At 38.7% G+C, this 19,840-nt stretch overlaps 2 protein-coding genes across 4 annotated transcripts in view; one reads left to right on the top strand and one right to left on the bottom strand.

Annotated features, from left to right (window-relative positions):
- LOC109564268 (RPGR interacting protein 1) overlaps window positions 1–3,730 on the top strand; it is a 36,957-nt gene extending 33,227 nt beyond the window's left edge. For all 3 annotated transcript variants that reach the window (XM_070797149.1, XM_070797150.1, XM_070797148.1), the window contains exons 11-12: window positions 1,094–1,224; window positions 2,214–3,730. In XM_070797149.1, the coding sequence (XP_070653250.1) occupies window positions 1,094–1,224; window positions 2,214–2,326 (244 nt within the window). In that variant the 3' untranslated portion in view covers window positions 2,327–3,730. The remainder of the gene's footprint in view (window positions 1–1,093; window positions 1,225–2,213) is intronic.
- The window catches only part of SUPT16H (SPT16 homolog, facilitates chromatin remodeling subunit), a 35,298-nt gene continuing 18,062 nt past the window's right edge, over window positions 2,605–19,840 (bottom strand). The window contains exons 9-26 of the mRNA XM_019968398.2: window positions 19,350–19,423; window positions 19,104–19,216; window positions 17,307–17,372; window positions 17,098–17,193; window positions 16,898–17,013; window positions 16,654–16,807; window positions 16,016–16,143; window positions 15,362–15,497; window positions 15,131–15,257; window positions 14,753–14,871; window positions 14,120–14,245; window positions 13,474–13,586; window positions 13,112–13,187; window positions 12,521–12,690; window positions 5,401–5,530; window positions 4,787–4,916; window positions 4,580–4,657; window positions 2,605–3,924 (exon numbers count right to left, since the gene is read on the bottom strand). Of these exons, the coding sequence (XP_019823957.1) occupies window positions 3,779–3,924; window positions 4,580–4,657; window positions 4,787–4,916; window positions 5,401–5,530; window positions 12,521–12,690; window positions 13,112–13,187; window positions 13,474–13,586; window positions 14,120–14,245; window positions 14,753–14,871; window positions 15,131–15,257; window positions 15,362–15,497; window positions 16,016–16,143; window positions 16,654–16,807; window positions 16,898–17,013; window positions 17,098–17,193; window positions 17,307–17,372; window positions 19,104–19,216; window positions 19,350–19,423 (2,098 nt within the window). The 3' untranslated portion in view covers window positions 2,605–3,778. The remainder of the gene's footprint in view (window positions 3,925–4,579; window positions 4,658–4,786; window positions 4,917–5,400; window positions 5,531–12,520; window positions 12,691–13,111; window positions 13,188–13,473; window positions 13,587–14,119; window positions 14,246–14,752; window positions 14,872–15,130; window positions 15,258–15,361; window positions 15,498–16,015; window positions 16,144–16,653; window positions 16,808–16,897; window positions 17,014–17,097; window positions 17,194–17,306; window positions 17,373–19,103; window positions 19,217–19,349; window positions 19,424–19,840) is intronic.

Raw genomic sequence — 19,840 nt, 5'->3', positions numbered from 1 at the left:
GGAGAGAATGGGGAGTGACTAGTTAAGAGAGAATGGGGAGTGACTAGTTAAGGGTGTAGGTTTCATGGTGATGAACATGATCTGGAATTAGGTAGTGGTGATGTTTGTACATTATGATTATACTAAAAAAAAAAACTGAATTGTACACTTTACAATGGTTAAAATAGTGAATTTGTGTCATGTAAATTTTACCAAAAATTTTTAATAGGTCTCAGTTTCTGGAATTCAGTATCATTCTTTGCTAGACTAATACCGTCAGCCTCCTGTATCTGCAGGTTCCACATCCATGGGGTCAACTAACAATGGATCAAAAATATTTGAAAATACAATTCTAGGTTCTAGGATGTTCCAAAAAGCAAAATTTAACTTCGTCACGTACTGGCAACTATTTACTTAACACTTACGTTGTATTTACAATTATTCATAATAGCATTTACACTGTATTAGTTATTATAAGTAATCTTGAGATGATTTAAATTATATTCTATATGCAAATCCAACAGCATTTTATATAAAAGACTTGAGCATCTGTGGATTTTAGTATCTGAGGTGGATTCTATAGTTGTTAATTGCTCACTGCTTGGGAGGAACTGTGATATGTATGATCTTTATACAGTGATATACTGTGATATGTGATATGTATGATATGTATCATCTTCCAAGATTTACAACTCTTACTTTTTTATCTTCATTTTGTAATTCTGTATTGTTTCCTTTACTCTGCTCAGGCTTGGTATTAGACTGTTATTTACAAATATAAAAACCTCTTCTAATTTCCATAACCTTGTTTTTTTGTGTAACACCTCCACTGCCCATTTCTAATCTTTCAGCAAAGCTGTAAACCATTTTACAAGGAAATGTATCTCTCAATAGTTTTGAGAAAATGTAATCAATTACTTTACCTCAAGTCTTAGTTCCCTCCAAGCCTGTTGTTCCTTTGTAAGTCATACCAATTTCTTAGTCTTTTGCCATTGCATTCTTATAAGATGGAGGAAGAGTGATTCAGGAAATACAGTGTATAATTTATGATTACTTTTATCCCTTTTTTAAGTCTATCAGTAGTACTGAGTTAAATGGGTATTTTCTCCTTTAGTTTAAAGTTTACAGTAGTAAGTGATCCTATTGAGGAGGAAAAGAAAGAATGTCAAGAAGTAGGCTACGCATATCTGGAGCTGTGGCCGATGCTGGTATCAGGAAGAGACATCCTAGAGCAAGATCTAGACAGTGAGTCATACATTTTGGTGCTCTCAGTTCTACTTATATCTAAGGGAATAATCCTAATAATGAATACTTTTGACTTTTAATACATAATTACTAGTTGATGAGACAATTTGGATTGAAACCCCTACTGCTGTTTTTCTAAATCATTCCTCAGTTGTGTATCTTCTCCCATATATCTCCTGGCAACTAGCACCTATTATGAATCTCCAGTATTTGAGACAGGGAGATTTTGAAAAGAGAGTTTTACTTTCAAGCAAATTTAAACATCAGCCTTTCTGACCTCCCTTATCCAATCTGTTCTGAAACTGTCTATCTACTGTGCATTTCCCCTAACCCATCCAAAATGGTCCTCTTTGACTAATAATGACTTTGTCCCAACATTAAGTGTTCTGAATCTGTCCCTACCTCCACTGTAGAAACTTCAGAACCCTTTTCTCTCCTGAATTACTGCAATAACCTCATAAACTACCTTCCCTGATTTACTCATGCCCCCTTAGAATATATTCCTCAGAGTGGAGTCACTTTTTTGGAACCCAAATAAGAAACTGTCATTTCTAATACCATCAATTAAAATCACATTTTTTACAAGACAAATGGCCTGTTACGATCTAGATCCTGCTTATCAATATAGCTTCATTTCTGCCAAACTTGTTTTCCAATCTTGGCACATGTACATGCTTAGAGTATCTTTTACTTTTTGAAGACAAAGGGATTGTCTTCAGAAGGCCTTTTCTGATTCTTCCATTCTGGATGAGGTGCCAGGTCTGTGTTCCCAAAGCACCCTGAGTTTTCATCCCAGCACCAGCTATACTATATTGTAATGATTGTTTTCCATCATCTTCCATCAGAATGAGTCCCGCTAAAATGGGAGGTAGTAACCTTGTATAGTATCCCCAGCACCTAATGTAGAAAATAATTTAATATAAAATATTATTTAAGTGTTTTTCAGTTGAATGATACAGATGTCTGGTGTTTTTTTCCTTTCCCAACAGTTGTTGGCCCTGAAGATCAGGCTACCCCCATAGGAAAGCTCAAGGTGTCTCTTCAAGCTGCTGCTGCCCTCCAAGCTATTTACAAGGAGATGACTGAAGATTTGTGTTCCTGATGGAACAAGTGCTAGTCCATTCTAAACCCTGAGGGAACCATAGTCAAAAGTCTCTTATAAAGTAACTTGCTCTACTATGAATTTGGTTTACTGTGATATCTCAACCTAATCATGAAAGTTTAGAGTGATAAAAGTTCCTTTTTGTGATACTAGCTGGGTAAAGAGAATTATTCTCTATGCCTTAGCACTTTTTTAGGAGAGAAGCAGGCTTGTTTTTAGGAACTGAACTGCAAAAGAATTGTCACAGAAAGTAAATTTATAAAAACAAAACAACAACAAAAAAAAAACCACAGTTTATTTATCTTTTAGTTTTTCCAAAATTGAAAATATCAAGTCCTACTGCTAAGGAGAAAATAAACAAACAAATGAACAAAAATCCGAGACCCCTCCCCCCTCTTCTCTTAAAGTCACAGAACACAGAAGGAACTGCAGTGGGACAGGTGGGTGCAGAGAACCAGGAGGGAGGATGGCAAGATAAACTCCCCAAATACTTAAAAAGCTGTTCAACAGAAACTGTGATAAATACAGGACAATGCAAGACAAGTAAAAACAAGGAGCAGCAGTGACGAGAGGCTGTGTTGCAGATGTGGCCTCCCTTCCTCTTCTCTTTTCTCATCAGGGTATTCTAGGCCCAAGGCATGACTTGCCCCTTCCAGATCTAAATGTTGACTCCTTTGACCTCCTTCTAGATTTCACTAGAAGCAGTACATGAGGCACAGCCATTCTTTCCTCATACATCACAAAAGAAACAATGGTAATTTTGCTTCCACCATTGTACCATGTGTGAATTTGTAAGGAAGATGAAACTGAGCCAGGGAGTATCACTGCTTCTTACGTCTTCCAAGGCAGTAAAAATACCTCAGAATCTGCCTGAGGCAAGAAAGCAGGAAAACTTAGACGGAGATACCAGCCTGATCAGCCTATCTCAAGTTGTATTGCTTACACCATTAGCAAATTCCAAGAACCTTTTCTTGAGTTCTGCAAAGATGTGTCTTAAAGAGACGTGAGGAAGGTCATGGCAGGCGGGTAAGATGGGAGGATCGCATCTGCTGGTCAAGAGCCATGGTACAGGCAGCAAAGGTCACCTTGTACCAATGTCTTGGAAATATAGCTTTAAGACATCGAAGAATAAGATGTCAGAAGCCAACAATGTCCTGGCAGAAGGTGACAGGAAGAGAGAGGAATGAAACGGTATTTATTAACAGCGGAAGCCTCTGCCCTTCTTCAAGAACACCTCCTCCCTTGCCATCTGGATGGGGCCATTGGCACGTGTCCTGGTGGGCCTGGAATTCCCCGAGTAGCTTGGTCCACACAAATGGCCCCCTAAACCCATACACAAATGGCAAAACTTCAAAAGAAAAAAAAAAAAGGAAAAAATACAGTTTCTATGTCATGTAAAATTTTCAGGGATTGGCTGTAGGAAGAATGGAGCTGAGGGCCAAAGTTCTGAAGTTACTTCCTCTTTTTCTTGGGAGGCGCAGAGCTGTGTCTGGAACCTCGGTTAGAGCCTCGGCCTGAACTGTGCACAGATGCCTTCCTCTTTCGGCTCATACTTCGACTCTGTTCTTCTTCTTCCTCATAGCGGCTTTCACGGTCGGCTGAACAGAAGAACGAGGCACTAGTTATCTAGATGTTAGCTTTAGGTATCTTAACGCTATTGTACACAGCATGAAATAATGCAGAGAACGTACTTTGGAGTCAGACTTAACTTTTAATCTTTTCTCAGTTGCTTATTAGTTGTATGATCTTGGGCAAGTACTTAACCTTTCTGAACCTTGATTTACTTATAAAATGGAAAACTGTTTTAGGCTTAAAGGTAATCTATGCAAAGGACCTATCACTATGCTTGGGCTATACAGTACAGTAGTATGTAACTTACATTTGGTATTTGGTTTCAGAGTAGTTAAAACTAGTACTACAAAAACATTCTTAACCTGGAAGAGGGCCATAAAGCTAGACTACTATCTGACTTAGATTTGGAAACCAAACAGCCTAATTTTGGAGTCTGACAAGACTATCCTGGCTAAGGACCCACTGAGGGAGCTGAGCAGATGAAAAAATCCTCCAAGTCGGCAGGGTTGTGCCCCCCGGAGAGTACAGGTGCATTCCAGACCTCATTTGCTCTTCTGGTCAATGACGCTGTAGCTGTGACTCCACATCAGCTTTACACTGTTCTTATGTTACTTTTATCAGGCAAATAATACCTCAAAATACTGAAATTTGTGCCTCAAAAAATAAAACAAAAAAATTTACCTTTTCGGGCTTCTTCCTCCAGTTCGTCCCAATCCTTTCCACTCTCTTCTTCACTGCCCAATGATTCCTTGGAATAATCTGGAATAATATTAAGCATGAATTACTAGACTGGAAACGGAATGGAATGATAAAATTATTCCCTTCAAAAGCCTGTAGAAATTGCCTAAGGTTAGGAAGTCATGAACATTTGTCCCTATGAAGACTCACCTGATTCTTCAGCTTCTGATGAATAATCTTCATCACTGTCCTCCTCCTCCTCTTCATAGTCTTCCTCTGAAGGATTAAAAGTCTCATCTTCGATTTCAGACTCGGAATCCCCTTCCTCAGCATCACTCCCCTGGTGAGTTGGAGCATAATACTAAATACTGGGTGTTTTTTTTTTTTTTAATTTACTTCATTAATAACTTAATTAATTCAATCCACTGAGTGCACCAGCATTATTTCTATTTTATATGAAAAATGAAATAAAAAAGACCTAACCCTCTGAGTAACCAAGAGATAAAAAAACAATTAAAATTACTTGTAAGATATAATAATTAGATAACTTTTGCAAGACGATTTGAAGTATTTTCCCTGAAAACTAAAAAATTCATTCAAACAGTAGTTTTTGTAATTTCAAAGAAACCTTGTGAGTGGCTACCAATGCCCAATTAATTTATCATTTACCTGTAAAACTAACTTGAAGAAACAATACCAAGTTATGCTCAGAACTTCTCCCATTTGATTGGTCCCTTACGTACTGTTCATATGGCATTCTCCTAACTGCCCAAATGATAATGGGCAACACTGTGCGTCAGAAAAGAAACCCCACACTCACGCACCTCACCCTCAGGTTCCAGGAAAGACCAGCCACCTTGTTCAAAGAAGCCCTCAGGGTCATCAACAATGGTCTTCATAATTTTAGTCCAGTTGAGGGACTGTACTCCTTCTGTGTATTTTAGGTCACAGGAACTAAAGAAAAATAACATCATACAGTAAAAAAAAATCAATCCTCCATACTCAGCTTTTGGGTGTTTTTTTTTTTTTTGGTTTGGCCATGCCAAAAGAGCAGAGTCTTAACCACTGGACCACCAAGGAAATCCCACCTCTATACTTTGTGAGAACATCCAGTGTCATGTTGGTCATTAGCATCGTGGAAGAGCAGTACCCTTTTCATATGTGAGAGCAGGTACTCTTGGCACTATCCCACCAGAACATACCGCCAAAGAGCTGATATCTGGTCTCCCAGAGCACTAGTGCTCACGACAGAACCCCATTAAAAAAAAAACTACTTAACGTGCCTTGTGTTAAGAAATGTTCAAATGACATTTATCCACTTCTGTTGAGGTGAACAATCAATATGGGTGGGGGAAAAAAAGAAAAGCAGAACACAGTAATGGTAAGGGCCATAAGAAGAAACCATTAGCACAAAACCTGAGCATGTGCTTAGTCACTCAGTCGTGTTAGACTCTTTGCAACCCCATGGACTGTAGCCCGCCAGGCTCCCCAGTCTAAGAGGATTCTCCAGGCAGGAATACTGGAGTGGGTTGCCATGCCCTCCTCCAGGGGATTTTCCCAACCCAGGGATCAAACCCAGGTCTCCCACGTAGCAGGCAAATTCTTTACCATCTGCGCCACCAGGGAAGCCATAAAACCAGAGATTCCAGCATAAATCCATTATGGGCACAATCATATACACTGAAGCTTTTGCTTCTAGCTATGATGGAAGTGACAAGGATTAGATTTACCTTTTCACCCAAACAACCAGAAAACTGAACAAAGTATGGAACAACAGTTTTCAAACACTAGATACTAAGCAGCACTAGACTAAAATCCCAATGGAATGAACAGCAACGGGAATGGTTAAATAAGTAAGACTTTCTCCTCATTTTGTAAATTCAGGAATAGCTGTTTTGAAGCCACAATAATGACAACTGTGGAATTCATAGCATATTAAAAGCAAAATGTATGGTGGTAATAACAGGATAGAAGGAGAGAAATGGAAGCATAAGAACCTTCTAACAGACATGGTCTATTATCTGAATGCAGACTCTGACAAGTTAGAGGTGTAGCTCATCAGCAAACTAGGAAAATGACTGTAAAGAATCATAAAATTAAAAGCAGGCATAAAAAGAAGAAAAGCTTATCTTTGACAAAGGAGGCAGAAACATACAATGGAGAAAGGACAATCTCTAACAAGTGGGGCTAGGAAAACTGGTCAACCACCTGTAAAAGAATGAAACTAGAACACTTTCTAACACCATGCACAAAAGTAAACTCAAAATGGATTAAAGATCTAAATGTAAGACCAGAAACTATAAAACTCCTAGAGGAAAACATAGGCAGAACACTCTCTGACATAAATCACAGTAAGATCCTCTATGAACTTCCTCCCAGAGTAATGGAAATAAAAGCAAAAATAAACAAATGGGACCTAATTAAATGCTTTTGCACATGAAAGAAACTATAAGCAAGGTGAAAAGACAGCCTTCAGAATGGGAGAAAATAACAGCAAATGAAACAACCAACAAAGAATTAATCTCCAAAATATACAAGCAGCATATGCAGCTTAATACCAGAAAAATAAGTGACCCAATCAAAAAATGGATCAAAGAACTAAACAGACATTTCTCCAAAGAAGACATACAGATGGCTAACAAACACATGAAAAGACACCCAACATGACTCATTATCAGAGAAATGCAAATCAAAACCACAATGAGGTACCATCTCATGCTGGTCAGAATAGCTGCCATCAAAAAGTGTACAAACGGTAAAGGCTGGAGAGGGTGTGGAGGAAAGGGAATGCTCTTAGACTGTTGGTAGGAATGCAAACTAGTACAGCCACTATGGAGAACAGTGTGGAGATTCCTTAAAAAACGAAATAGAACTGCCATATGACCCAGCAATCCCACTGCTGGGCATATACACTGAGGAAACCAGAATTGAAAGAGACACGTGTACCCCAATAACTGTTTATCAGCTATTAAAAAGAACGCATCTGAGTCAGTTCTAATGAGGTGAATGAAACTGGAGCCTATTGTACAGAGTGAAGTAAGTCAGAAAGAAAAACACCAATACAGTATATTAACACATATATATGGAATTTAGAAAAATAGTAATGACAACCCTATATGCAAGACAGCAAGAGAGACACAGATTAAAAGGTAGACATTCTCAATGGATTAAAAAAAAGCCAAGGCATGAATGCAACCTCAATGTCCACCAACAGAGGAATAGACAAAGAAAATGTGGTACATATATACAATGGAATATCTCAGCCATTAAAAAGAATGAAATAATGCCATTTGCAGCAACATGGATGCAACCAGATTGTCATACTGAGTGAAGCAAGTCAGAGAAAGAAATATCATATGACATCCCTTTATATGTGGAATCTAAAAAGACATGATACAGATGAACTTACAAAACAGACTCACAGACTTAAGAGAACAAACTTATTATGGCTGCCATAATAAGTTATGGATAGTTAGGGAGTTTGGGATAGACATGTACACATTGCTGTATTTAATATGGATAACCAACAAGGACCTACCATATAGCACATGGAACTCTGCCCAGTATTATATGGCTGCCTATATGGGAGGGGAGTTCTGCGGTTGAATGGATACATGTGTGTATATATATGGCTGAATCCCTTTGCTGTTCACCTGAAACTACTACAACATTGTAAAATGGCTATACCCTAATACAAAGTAAAAAATTAATAAAGCTACAAGTCTATAGTAATAGCATACTATGTAGATTTCAAAACAAGGACTATTACTAGAAAAAGAAAGGACATTTCATAACGATGGAGAATAAAATTCAATAAAAGTTGATAAACCTCTAGACTGACCAACAAAAAGAGGAAACTATTAATGTTAGGAACGAAAGGGGTAAAAGTATTGCACAAATACTAGAGTTGACAGCTTCGACAAAATAAACCAGTTTGTTGAAAGATACAAGTTGAATTTATGTAGAATAGTCAAAATAATAATAGCCAACTTTGAAAAAGAACAAAATGGGAGGACTTACACTACCTGATTTCAAGATTCATTATAAAGCTACAGTATTCACTACAGGATCAGTGTAAGAACACACACAAACCAATGGAGCAGAAAACACCATCCAGAAACAGCCTCTCCTACACATTCTTTTTTTAAACAAACATGCCAAGTAATTCAATGGGTAAGGAATAATGTTTTCAAAAAATGATAACTAGAATAACTGGCTACATATACACAAAGTACAAACCTTCATCCTAACACCACAGTAAAAAAAAAATTAACTCAAAATGGATCACAGACATAAATATAAGACCTAAACCTATGGACCTCTAGAAAAGTTTTATGACTTTGGGTTAGGCAAAATTTACCACATAAAGCCATAAAAAGCAGAAATTACAAAAGAAAAAGTTGATTAAACATCTTTCATGGAAAATTTACACTTTTGATCTTCAAATGATATTTTAAGAAAATGAAAAGACATAGAAACTACTGGAAGAAAATATATGCAAAATGTGTTTTAGGAGGGACTTTATTTAGCCTAAAAAATTCTTAAAATTCAGTAGTAAAGCAATCTGATTCTTAACATGGGCAAAAAACATGAATATACTTCATCAAAGTATAGAATGACACACAGCCTATGAAAAAATGCTCAAAATCAACAGTAATCTTGGAAATGCAAACTGAAACCACAGTGAGAAAGCTGTCCACCACAATGGCCAATAATGAAAAGACTGATAACACCAGTGTTGGTGAGGATGTGGAGCAACTACAATTCTCACATACTACACATTTTCCAGCCACTCTGGCAAAGGATTTGGTAGTTTCTTATAAAGCTAAACATATACTTAACCATAAACCGTATGACACAGCAATCCCACTCTTAGGTCTTTATCCAAGAGAAATGAAAACGTATGTCCATACAAAGACCTGTACATAGTGTTTATAACAGCTATTCCTAAGAGTCCCCAAAGGGAAACAATCTTAATGTCTATTAACTGGTAGATGGATAAATAAAGCAGGGACTCTCCAGACAATGGGGAACTCCTCTGTAATAAAAAGGAGTATGCTAATGATGTGCACAACAACTTGAGTAAATTTCAAAAGCAGTATGCCAAGTGAAAGATAAAACAAGATATAAAACACTACACACTTGTATAATTCCATTTATGTGAAATTCTAGATGAAGCAAACTGTACAGTGAAAGAAACCAGTGACAAGGTTGAAGGGAGAGGACTGACTCTGAAAGGGTAGGAGGACTTTGGGGAGTAAAGGAAATGTTCCATATTCCCATTATGATGGTAGATACAAGACTATATACATTTGTTACAATTCATCAAATCATATACTTAAATTGATGAATTTTATTACACGTAAATTGTACCTCAATAAAGAGGATTTTAAAAATCATACAGGGGCTTCCCTGGTGGCTCAGTGGTAAAGAATCTGCCCGCCAATGCAGGAGACACAAGTTCAGTCCCTCATGCAGGAAGAAAGATCCCACATGCTGTGGAGCAAGTAAGCCCACGCACTACGACTACTGGGCCTGCACTCTAGAGCACAGGAGCCCAACTACTGAAGCCCAGGCGGGCTCCGGAGTAAGAGAAGCCACCACGAGAAGGCCGCACACCTCAACTAGAGTAGTCTCCACTCTGTGAAACTAGAGAAAAACCTGTGCAGTAACGAAGACCTAGCACAGCCAAAAAGAGTCACATAAATCTATAAATATTTTTGATACCATGTTACTTACCTGCAAATGTTTTCAAGGAAAACCCTCATGGAAACTATAAAGTTGGATCTTTCTCACAGGCTGTTTTTAAGCTCTCTCAACCGTTTCTTAAGAGAAGTTTTGTATTTGCAGTGCCTTCCCCTACAGATAATTGGAAGGAGGAAGCAGGGCAGAGCAAACTATACTCATGGCCACACATACCTCACACTTTTCCCACGAAGTGACATCTCCCTTTTTATTGGGGTTCTGGCATATCTATGAGGAATTCTTTTAGCTGAAGTGTAAGTGTGTGAAAGGTAAAAGCTAAAATAAATATGTATTGTATCTCATATTTTAATAAAAACAGAGAACTAGTAAGAAATTTGATACATCCATTAAGTAGTCAAAAAAGATCTCAGACTCTGATTTTCAGTGGCGCTAGCGGTAAAGAATCCACCCGCCAATGCAGGAGACCTAAGAGACACGGGTTCGATTCCTGGGTTGGGATGATCCCCTGGAGGAGGGCATGGCAACCCACTCCAGTATTCTTGCCTGGACAATCCCATGAACAGAGGGGCCTGGTGGGCTATAGTCCATAGGGTTGCAGAGTCAGACATGACTGAAGCGACTTAGCATGAACACACAGCCAGTGAAGATAATGCAGGGGCTAAAGCCACCCTTTGGCAGCCAATGACTTAAGCAGAGAGTGGTTGTTCAGTTAATACTAGTTCATTTGAAACTTAGTTGATCAACAACAGAGTTAAGCATATGCAAGGTCACATGCAGCCTCTTCTGTATCATATGAACTTTGAGTACTCTCCATTTAAAGAAGGCAGTCTTAGGCAGAGACTTAGACTCTTGAGCTAGGAGGAGAGCCCAGAGATCTTGCCCTTAATTCAGTTATTCTAACCCAGTGCAGAAACTGAGGAAGAACTAAAGAGCCTCTTGATGAAAGTGAAAGAAGAGAGTGAAAAAGTTGGCTTAAAGAGAGGGTGGGAAGATTCAGGAGAATGGCATTGAAACATGTAGAATATCATGTATGAAACGAGTCACCAGTCCAGGTTCGATGCACAATACTGGATGCTTGAGGCTGGTGCATTGCGACGACCCAGAGGGATGGTATGGGGAGGGAGGAGGGAGGAGGGTTCAGGATGGGGAACACATGTATACCTGTGGTGGATTCATTTCGATATTTGGCAAAACCAATACAATATTGTAAAGTTTAAAAATAAAATAAAATAAATAAATAAAACCCTCAACATTCAGAAAACTAAGATCATGGCCATCTGGTCCCATCACTTCATGGCAAATAGATGGGGAAACAGTGGAAACAGAGACAGACTTTGTTTTCTTGGATGCCAAAATCACTGCAGGTGGTGACTGCAGCCATGAAATTAAAAGATCCTTCCTTGCTCCTTGGAAGACAAGCTATGACCAACCTAGACAGCATATTAAAAAGCAGAGATATTACTTTGTCAACAAAGGTCCATCTAGTCAAAGCTATGGTTTTTCCAGTAGTCACATATGGATGTTGAGAGTTGGACTATAAAGCAAGCTGAGTGCCAAAGAATTGATACTTTTGAATTGTGGTGCTGGAAAAGACTGTTCAGAGTCCCTTGGACTGCAAGGAGATCCAACCAGTCCGTCCTAAAGGAAATCAACCCTGAATATTCATTGGAACGACTGATCCAGAAGCTGAAACTCCAATACTTTGGCCACCTGATGCAAAGAACTGACTCACTGGAAAAGACTCTGATGCTGGGAAAGGTTGAAGGCAGAAAGGGACAACAGGGGATGAGATGGTTGGATGGCATCACCGACTTAATGGACATGAATTTGAGCAAGCTCCGGGAGTTGGTGATGGACAAGGAAGCCTGGTGTGCTGCAGTCCATGGGGTCGCAAAAAGTCGGACACGACTGAGCGACTAAACTGAACTGACTGAACCCTGTGCATTTGCTCTCCTCCCCCTGCCTCTGCTCCAAAGCTTGATATGTGCTGAATACATGGGTTGCAAGGAGTTGGACAGGACTGAAGTGACTTCACTCACATGCATGTATGAACTACTGTTGGGTATTCAGGAAAAAGTGGCTCTATGTCTAACAGATCCCAAATTTTCAAGTCCTGGTTGGTAACAACCCAAAGGCAGTTTCATTAAGTATACCAACAGATTTTACATATAACATACCACATTCATATTCTAGAAAACTGTGTTCGTAGGACAGGAGATTGCTGGCAGGTTTACTTACTTTAACCATTCCTTGATGGGGTCAAGAGAGGCAACAGGAATCGCATTGATCATTGTCACTTTCTTGCTGTAGTCCTTGTAGACGATCACCATGTCAAAGTTCTTCAGGTGAAACTGGACTCGCTCAAAGTGAATCAGCTCCACTTCATCCAACGTTACCACAAAAGGTGGCTGTCAGGGAAGAAAGGAACTATTTTCATAAAAATACTTCCCACAAAACACTAGCATTTTCAAATGCTTTCAGGATCTAAAAACTACCACACAAAGGATAACTAAACTGGTTTTTTTTTTTTGTTTTTTGGGGGCAAAGACTAAAAGTGATAAAACATACCAAGAAGCCCGTGTCAAAGGATCTGCAAGATTGAAAGCCTCCCTCAGGGAGAATTCATTTAAGGAAACTATGCAAAGCAACTGTCTCTAAAAACTAAAGAGACTTTTAAAGAATCATTTGTTCAATTTTTATACCCAAGGTAAGTAAATATAAAAAATTAAAATACTAGGATATAATAAGGATTTAGTTTTCAAAACATCTACCTTCTTGATTTCTTTTCTCTAACAATTTTCTTCCTAAAAAGAGGTCAGAAACACTCACCCATTCTGTAGCGTTTACCAGCGCACTGCTAGTAGGCTGAAGGAGGCAGGTGCTCCTATAGGGAGCACCATTAAACCTGAAAGACAATAAGAGACTCACATAAGGTGGGGTTCACTGCAAGAGAAACTGCTGCCGTCCCAACAGGCTTCTCTCCTTTCCCATTCCAAACAAAACTCCAGCACACTCGCTGGAAATGCACTTCCAGAGGGAGGCTCTCAGTCTTAGCTATTCACCCAGCCCTTGAACATTTCCAAGAGATAATGGATGTCCATAGAAAAAAGAACATGATATGTTATGCTAAGTTATTATTAAAGGAAGAATAACTAATTTTTCTGAAGGCCAAAAAGAAGATGACACATTACCCCAAGTCCCTAAAAGGCACTTCAAATTCCAGTTCCTCCTTGGTTAGAGCCTCTACTTTTTCAATGAAATTTTTAAAGGCTGTTTTCAGTTTGTGCCTCATTTCTCTTTCCATCTGTAGAAGAAATACAAATTAACTATAGTTATCACTTTATTTATTAACAGTAATCCCTTCAAAAACCATGAAGTGCTTTTGTAGTCCTGAATTCTGTTAACTATGATACTAACATGGATATTTTATCACAGGCTGCTAAAATTAATTGTAGAGTTATGCCTATGAATTAAGTCTAATTCATAGTCAACATACTACACCATCCCAGCAGATACTTGAGAAGTTCTACATAGTTTCTGGAGTGGTTTATAAAATATATGACAATTATTGAGCTCAGATCTGGGCTGAGTCCTAGCTCATGCTCAGTCACTTTAGTCGTGTCCAACTCTTTGCTTCTAAGCTCCTCTGTCCATGGGATTCTCCAGGCAGGAATACTGAGTGGGTTGCCATGCCCTTCTCCAGGGGATCTTCCTGACCCAGGGATCGAACTCACATCTCCTGTGTCTCCTGCACTGCAGGAGATTCCTTTACTGCTGAGACACCATGGAAGCCTGAATCCTACCTCCCTACCCTATAAATAAAATACCAGATTTCACCTGCTCAGCATAGAGGTCATCTCGGTCATGCATATGCTGATGTTTCCCCAAGTCTGTGGTGATCTCCCCGACTTCTGTGTAGAACTGCACATCTGTATGCCGCTTCTTCCCAAACATGATGGCATTCTAAAGACCGAAAGTAGAAAGAACAAGAAATTTTAAGACTTATTTCGCAAAGAAGTCTACACAGGCAAAATAACAACAAAACATGAAAATATTAAAATATCTATGCTAGAAATCATAGCATTTATGTAAGAATAGTTAAACCACTCCAGGTGGCATCATAATGACATTTGGGAATATAAAAGAGTATAAATTTTTTAAAGTTTTCCTACTTACTAGAATGGACTTTGGAGATTATGTTGATAATTGTCTAAAGCAAAAACTTTCTGTTTCAGAAACACGAATGTGGAACAGACCTATATGTATTGGAGATCATTATGTATCACACCAAGGAACAAACATGATTAGCATCTTTGAGATGTCAGGCACTGGGGGCTTTATAAGCATTATTTTATTCAGTGCCCTTAATGATCTTATGTGACAGGTGATATTTTTCATCACTATTTTAAAAGAAACACTGTGATAGTAAGATCTTGCCCAAGAGCTCACAGCTAGCTGATAAAGATATACCTTGAGGTGAAAGTGCAAGACAATAATCATTTCCCCATCACATGGCTGGAATAAAGCATGCTTGATGTTATTGTACAAAATATCCACTTTGTCTCCTCGGACAGACGTGAAGCGAAAACCTAGGTGGGGGAATGGAGGAAGCAGCTAAGTATGAAGGTACATCATCAGGTTAGCCCAAAAGGTATTGCATCTTTTCTGGCTGATCTGAATAGGGTCAGAGGGAATGCCAGCAAGGTACGGAGCTTTCCTTTCCTTCTTTCCTTTCCTTTCATGTCAAAGTAGACTCCTCCCAGCACTTCCTACTATGTTATCTGGTCTGTCATTACTACAGATGTGCCTCCAAAGACAAAGCCCAGGCACATGAGAGATCATTCATACCATTGACATGGGCCTCCAGTGAGCCTTGCATCCTCTTTTGGGCAATGTTTGGGCGAATGTACAGATCTTTCAGTTTGGGATTACTCCGGTTTAGATTGATCACCAGTGAATCTTGTTTCACAATGCCCTAAGCAGAATGAAAATCAACGTGAATTCTCACAGATCTTTCTATGTCCCCAAACCTTCATGTGTCCTTTGGCACAAAGGCACTTTGCCGTTGTTCCGGCTCACCTCCTTCTCTTTCTCTTCCGCTTCCCGAGTCTTGTAACGCTTCTGCACTTCTTTTATAATTCGGAAAGCGTTCTGAAGGTTCAAGGCTGGAACTGTCTGTTCTCCAGGTGCCTTCATATTTGAAGCTCGGTATGTACTACAGAAAAGGGGGAGCACCTATGTAATTTCTTTATCATGCAAAGTAACCCACACCCATTACTATGTTTTACAACTGGCTTAATACCTTTTAGGAGAAAAAGGTACCACTGAGTGCTGAAATAATGTCTGGAAAGATGAAAAAATCCTTCCTCTCTCTTAAACAGATGTTATAGCTAATCCACTGAGTGTGGGAGTCATACCTATATTTCAAATTCTGCATAAACTTCCCCAAATGATCCTATTTCACTTCAAGAATAAACAGACTCCAGTGCAGCACACATCTGATATTTTATCAACAAATATATCAAGTGAGAATAAAATATCTTTATGAGGATTTAAATTAGGTTCCAACCTCAAAACAGTACAAGGTTATTAAGGTGATCCTCCTAATCAAGTACCACTGAGGAAGGTGCCGCCATTCACTAGGATGCGGGAGAACACAGCACTCTCTGGGTCTCTGAGGGTACTGCTCCGACCAGCAGGGATTTGGGGGTGGTTGTTTCCCTGAGAACTCACATTTCCTTGACAAAAGTAGCTTCTGGGTTGGGAAAGATGTTGCCCTCATTTCTGCCCAGAGCACTGCCTGGGCAATAGAAGTTGATTCGCAAGTAAGTATAATCTCCTTCCACAGACATACTTATATTCTGTTCAAAGAAATGAAAAGCATTAGCAAAGAAACCAGACAGATTTCTTTCCTAGATGAAGGTAAGTAGCTATAGACATGCTAAAATTAAGTTAGTAGTTACAAACTGACAGCTAAACCTAACCTGTAATCCTTACTCTAAAACTAATAAGCTACATATTTAGCTTACTTTTTTATATGACCAATGTGTGTTTCTAAAAGAATCACTGAGTTCCTAAAGTTCTTTTCCGGTGCCATGTTTATGACAACAGGTTACAAAGTTCAAGTTCAAAGAGAAACAAGCGAAGTATGATTATACACTAGGTCATTTAAATTTTCTCCAAAGCGCAAACGGGAAAGGAAGGAAAATGACAGCAGGAGATTAGGGAGTGGGGCAGGGAGTCAGGAACATGGGAAAGGCAGAGTCAGGAGGAGCACAGAATAGCAGAGACATGCAGTCAGGACAGCCATCTATGGTAAGCACAATTATTTTAAGGAATTATTCGAATGAAGCCTGATTCAACGTCAGTACCTTGATTGTGGCAATGTGAAAAGGTGTTGCAATGCCAAACACAGGCATTATTACAGTCTCGTATTTTTTATCAATATAGATCTTCATTTCCCGTATGTGTGGTTCCTTAGGCATCAAAGATGGGTTTTTATAGGACACATTAGATTTACGAGCTCTGGAGTGGGAATAAAAAAATGTTCTTGAGAAATTTCTGCAAATCACATATAACCCTAAGACAATCTCACTACTCCATGCAAACTCTTACTTCTGAATCTGCTGTTCCCCTTTCTGTTCAGTTAATCGCCTCTTTGCTTCCTCGTTGAGTTGAGCTGCCAGTTCTTTTTGATGGGCTCTTCGCTTCTCTTCTGCAGTCATCTCATTCTAAAGAAGGGAAAACTGAAGTTATCAGGACCTGTGAACCGTGACAAATAGGAAATCGAAGTAGTTTTCAAACAGTAAACTTACTCGTGTTCTTTCTGTAAGTAAAGCTGCTCTGGAACCTCTTCCCAACAGGTCCTCAGCTTCATCTTTCTCCTCTTCCTCTTCTTCCTCATCCTCATTCTATGGGGGGGAAAAATCATCATCAGGAATTCAAGTCTTAATTATTTTAGCCATTATTGTTTACTTTTTCATTGTAGCAAACTTTTCACCACTCATTTTTATCTTCTTCTTACCTTTAGAAAAATCCCTACGTTCTTCACTTTCTTCTTCACAGAAGTGAGAACGGTAGCTGGGCCATCCTGGAATACAAAGAGCAAGTGAGACATCTCTAAGAGCATTTAAATGATATACTTTCACTTTCGAACCCAGTACCTAGCTGGGCCATGCTTTGAATCTTATGGCACTAAACAAGTCTTTGACAACACATAAAACCAGTTATCTTCCCAAATGCACATCAGGAACTGCAATTTGGGAGGCAACAATGGGATAATGAGTAAGAATACTGGCTTGATTTGAAACCTGGCTCACTCACTCTTAGCTCTGTGACATCTGGCAAGGTACATATACTTTTTTGTGCCTCAGTTGCTTTATCTACATATTTGGACAAGAGTATCTACTTCATAGAATTATTATAAGGATTCAATGAATTAATGTATAAATGTGTTCATGTAAGAACACTGAAATATTTACTACCATTAAGAATCAACAGGGGCTCTGTGACAATATAGAAGGGTGGGCCAGGGAAGCAGATGGGAGGGAGGGGACCGGATGTACCTATGGCTGATGCTTGTTGATGTTTGACAGAAAACAACAAAGTTCTGTAAAGCAATTATCCTTCTATTTAAAAATAAAGTGGCAAAAAAAAAAAAAAAAAAAAAAAAAAATCAGTTCCTGCTAAGTTAAAGAAACCAGTCACAAAAAACCCCTAAATACTCAGAAAAGGCAAATCCTTAGAAAAAGAAAAGTCACTGCCTAGGCCTGGGAGGGAAATGAGGAGTGACTGCTAATGGACACAGTGTTTCTTTCTGAGGTGATAAAAATGTTCTAAAACTAGACTATGGTGACAGTTGCATTAACTGTAAAGATACTAAAAGTCACAATTGTACACTTTAATTGCATGGTATGTAAACTGTTAAAACCATTACAAAAGAAAAAAAATCAGCTCTGTTATAGAATCAGTTCCTGACAGTATCATAATCAAGGTTCAAGCCACAATGTGATAGAGTTTATTTAAACAATCTGTATTCCTGGCTGTACTAGGTCAGACTTTCATAGGCATCTTTAATTCCTCTTAGCTAGCATTTAACAAATGATAAAAAGAAAAAACACCACATAACATAGATAAGCAATAAACAGTAAATAAGGATTTACTATATAGCACACAGAACTATACTATCTTCTAATAACTTAAAATGGAAAATAATATGAAAAAATTTATATATAAATATAAAAAACTGAATCATTCTGCTATACACCTGAAACTAACATGATATTGTAAATCAACTATTTGTTGTTGCTCAGTCCCTCAGTCATGTCTGACTCTTTGTGACCCCATGGGCTGCAGCACGCCAGGTTTCCCTGTCCTTCACCATCTCCCAGAGCTTGCTCAAACTCATATTCATTGAGTTGGTGATGCCATCCAACCATCTTGTCCTCTATTGTCTCCTCCTCCTCCTGCCTTCAATCTTTCCCAGCATCAGGGTCTTTTCCAGTAAGTTGGATCTTTGCATCAGGTGGCCAAAGTATTGGAGCTTCAGCATCAGTCCTTCTAATGAATATTCAGGATTGATCTCCTTTAGAATTGACTGGTTTGACCTACTTGCAGTCCAAGGGATTCTCAAGAATCTTGAATATCACAGTTTGAAAGCATCAATTCTTCAGCGCTCAGCCTTTGTTATGGCCCAACTCTCACATCCACACATGACTACTGGAAAAATCAACTACACTTTCATTTAAAAAAAAAAGGGAGGGGGAACCATAGGGTTAAAAATGCACTTCAATATTCAATTCATGAAAGAAGCAATATATACCTCATCCACAAGCACTGTGTCTCCAATGAACAGGGCATAGGTTTTCTCTTCTGGTTTCTTCCCTTCCTTGTTAGTCAAATCTGAGAATCCCAAATTGATGCTGAAAACCATCCCTAAACCAGCAAAACAGGAATCAGTGAATGACTGTGAAAGTTTGAAGTGTGATTTTATACAGAACAGAGGGAGATGAAACTAAGGGAAAGTATTTTAAAAGGTATTTTTCTAATGTATGCATGTAAAACTCACCTTTCTTTAGTTTGTACTGATTTTTACTATTAATTACTAAAGAACCTTCACGGAATTCAATGCCCATTCCAAACCTAAAAAAGAAATGAAGGAAACTTCAACAATAGGCTAAAAGGCCTCTAACCTGAGTCAGGTACACGATATCCTATTTTGATTTTCAAGGTAAGGCAGGCAAACAAGCTGAGTAATTTGCCACTACTGATGAGTTATTAAAGGGCACACTACCAAGAACGTTTAACAACTGGAATAAGAGATAATTTCTAATAGATTGTTGATAACTGGATTTACTAAGTCTCTTAAGGCCAAAACTCGGTATAGGTCAATGTATTTCCTCTTGTCCATCACAGAAGTCCAGAAATAAACAATAAATCCCAACTAGCTTCATCTAAGGAGCCTGCCTAGAGCTTTTGTTTCTCAAATGTCTTCGGTTCTATAATATGTTAGTAATATATCTAGGTGGTTCAATCATCAAATACACTTGAGAAACACTG

The sequence above is a fragment of the Bos indicus genome, chromosome 10 (genome assembly GCF_029378745.1).
Source record: "Bos indicus isolate NIAB-ARS_2022 breed Sahiwal x Tharparkar chromosome 10, NIAB-ARS_B.indTharparkar_mat_pri_1.0, whole genome shotgun sequence".
Classification (NCBI taxonomy): Eukaryota; Metazoa; Chordata; class Mammalia; order Artiodactyla; family Bovidae; genus Bos; species Bos indicus.
This window is presented reverse-complemented; position numbering and strand designations above follow the sequence as displayed.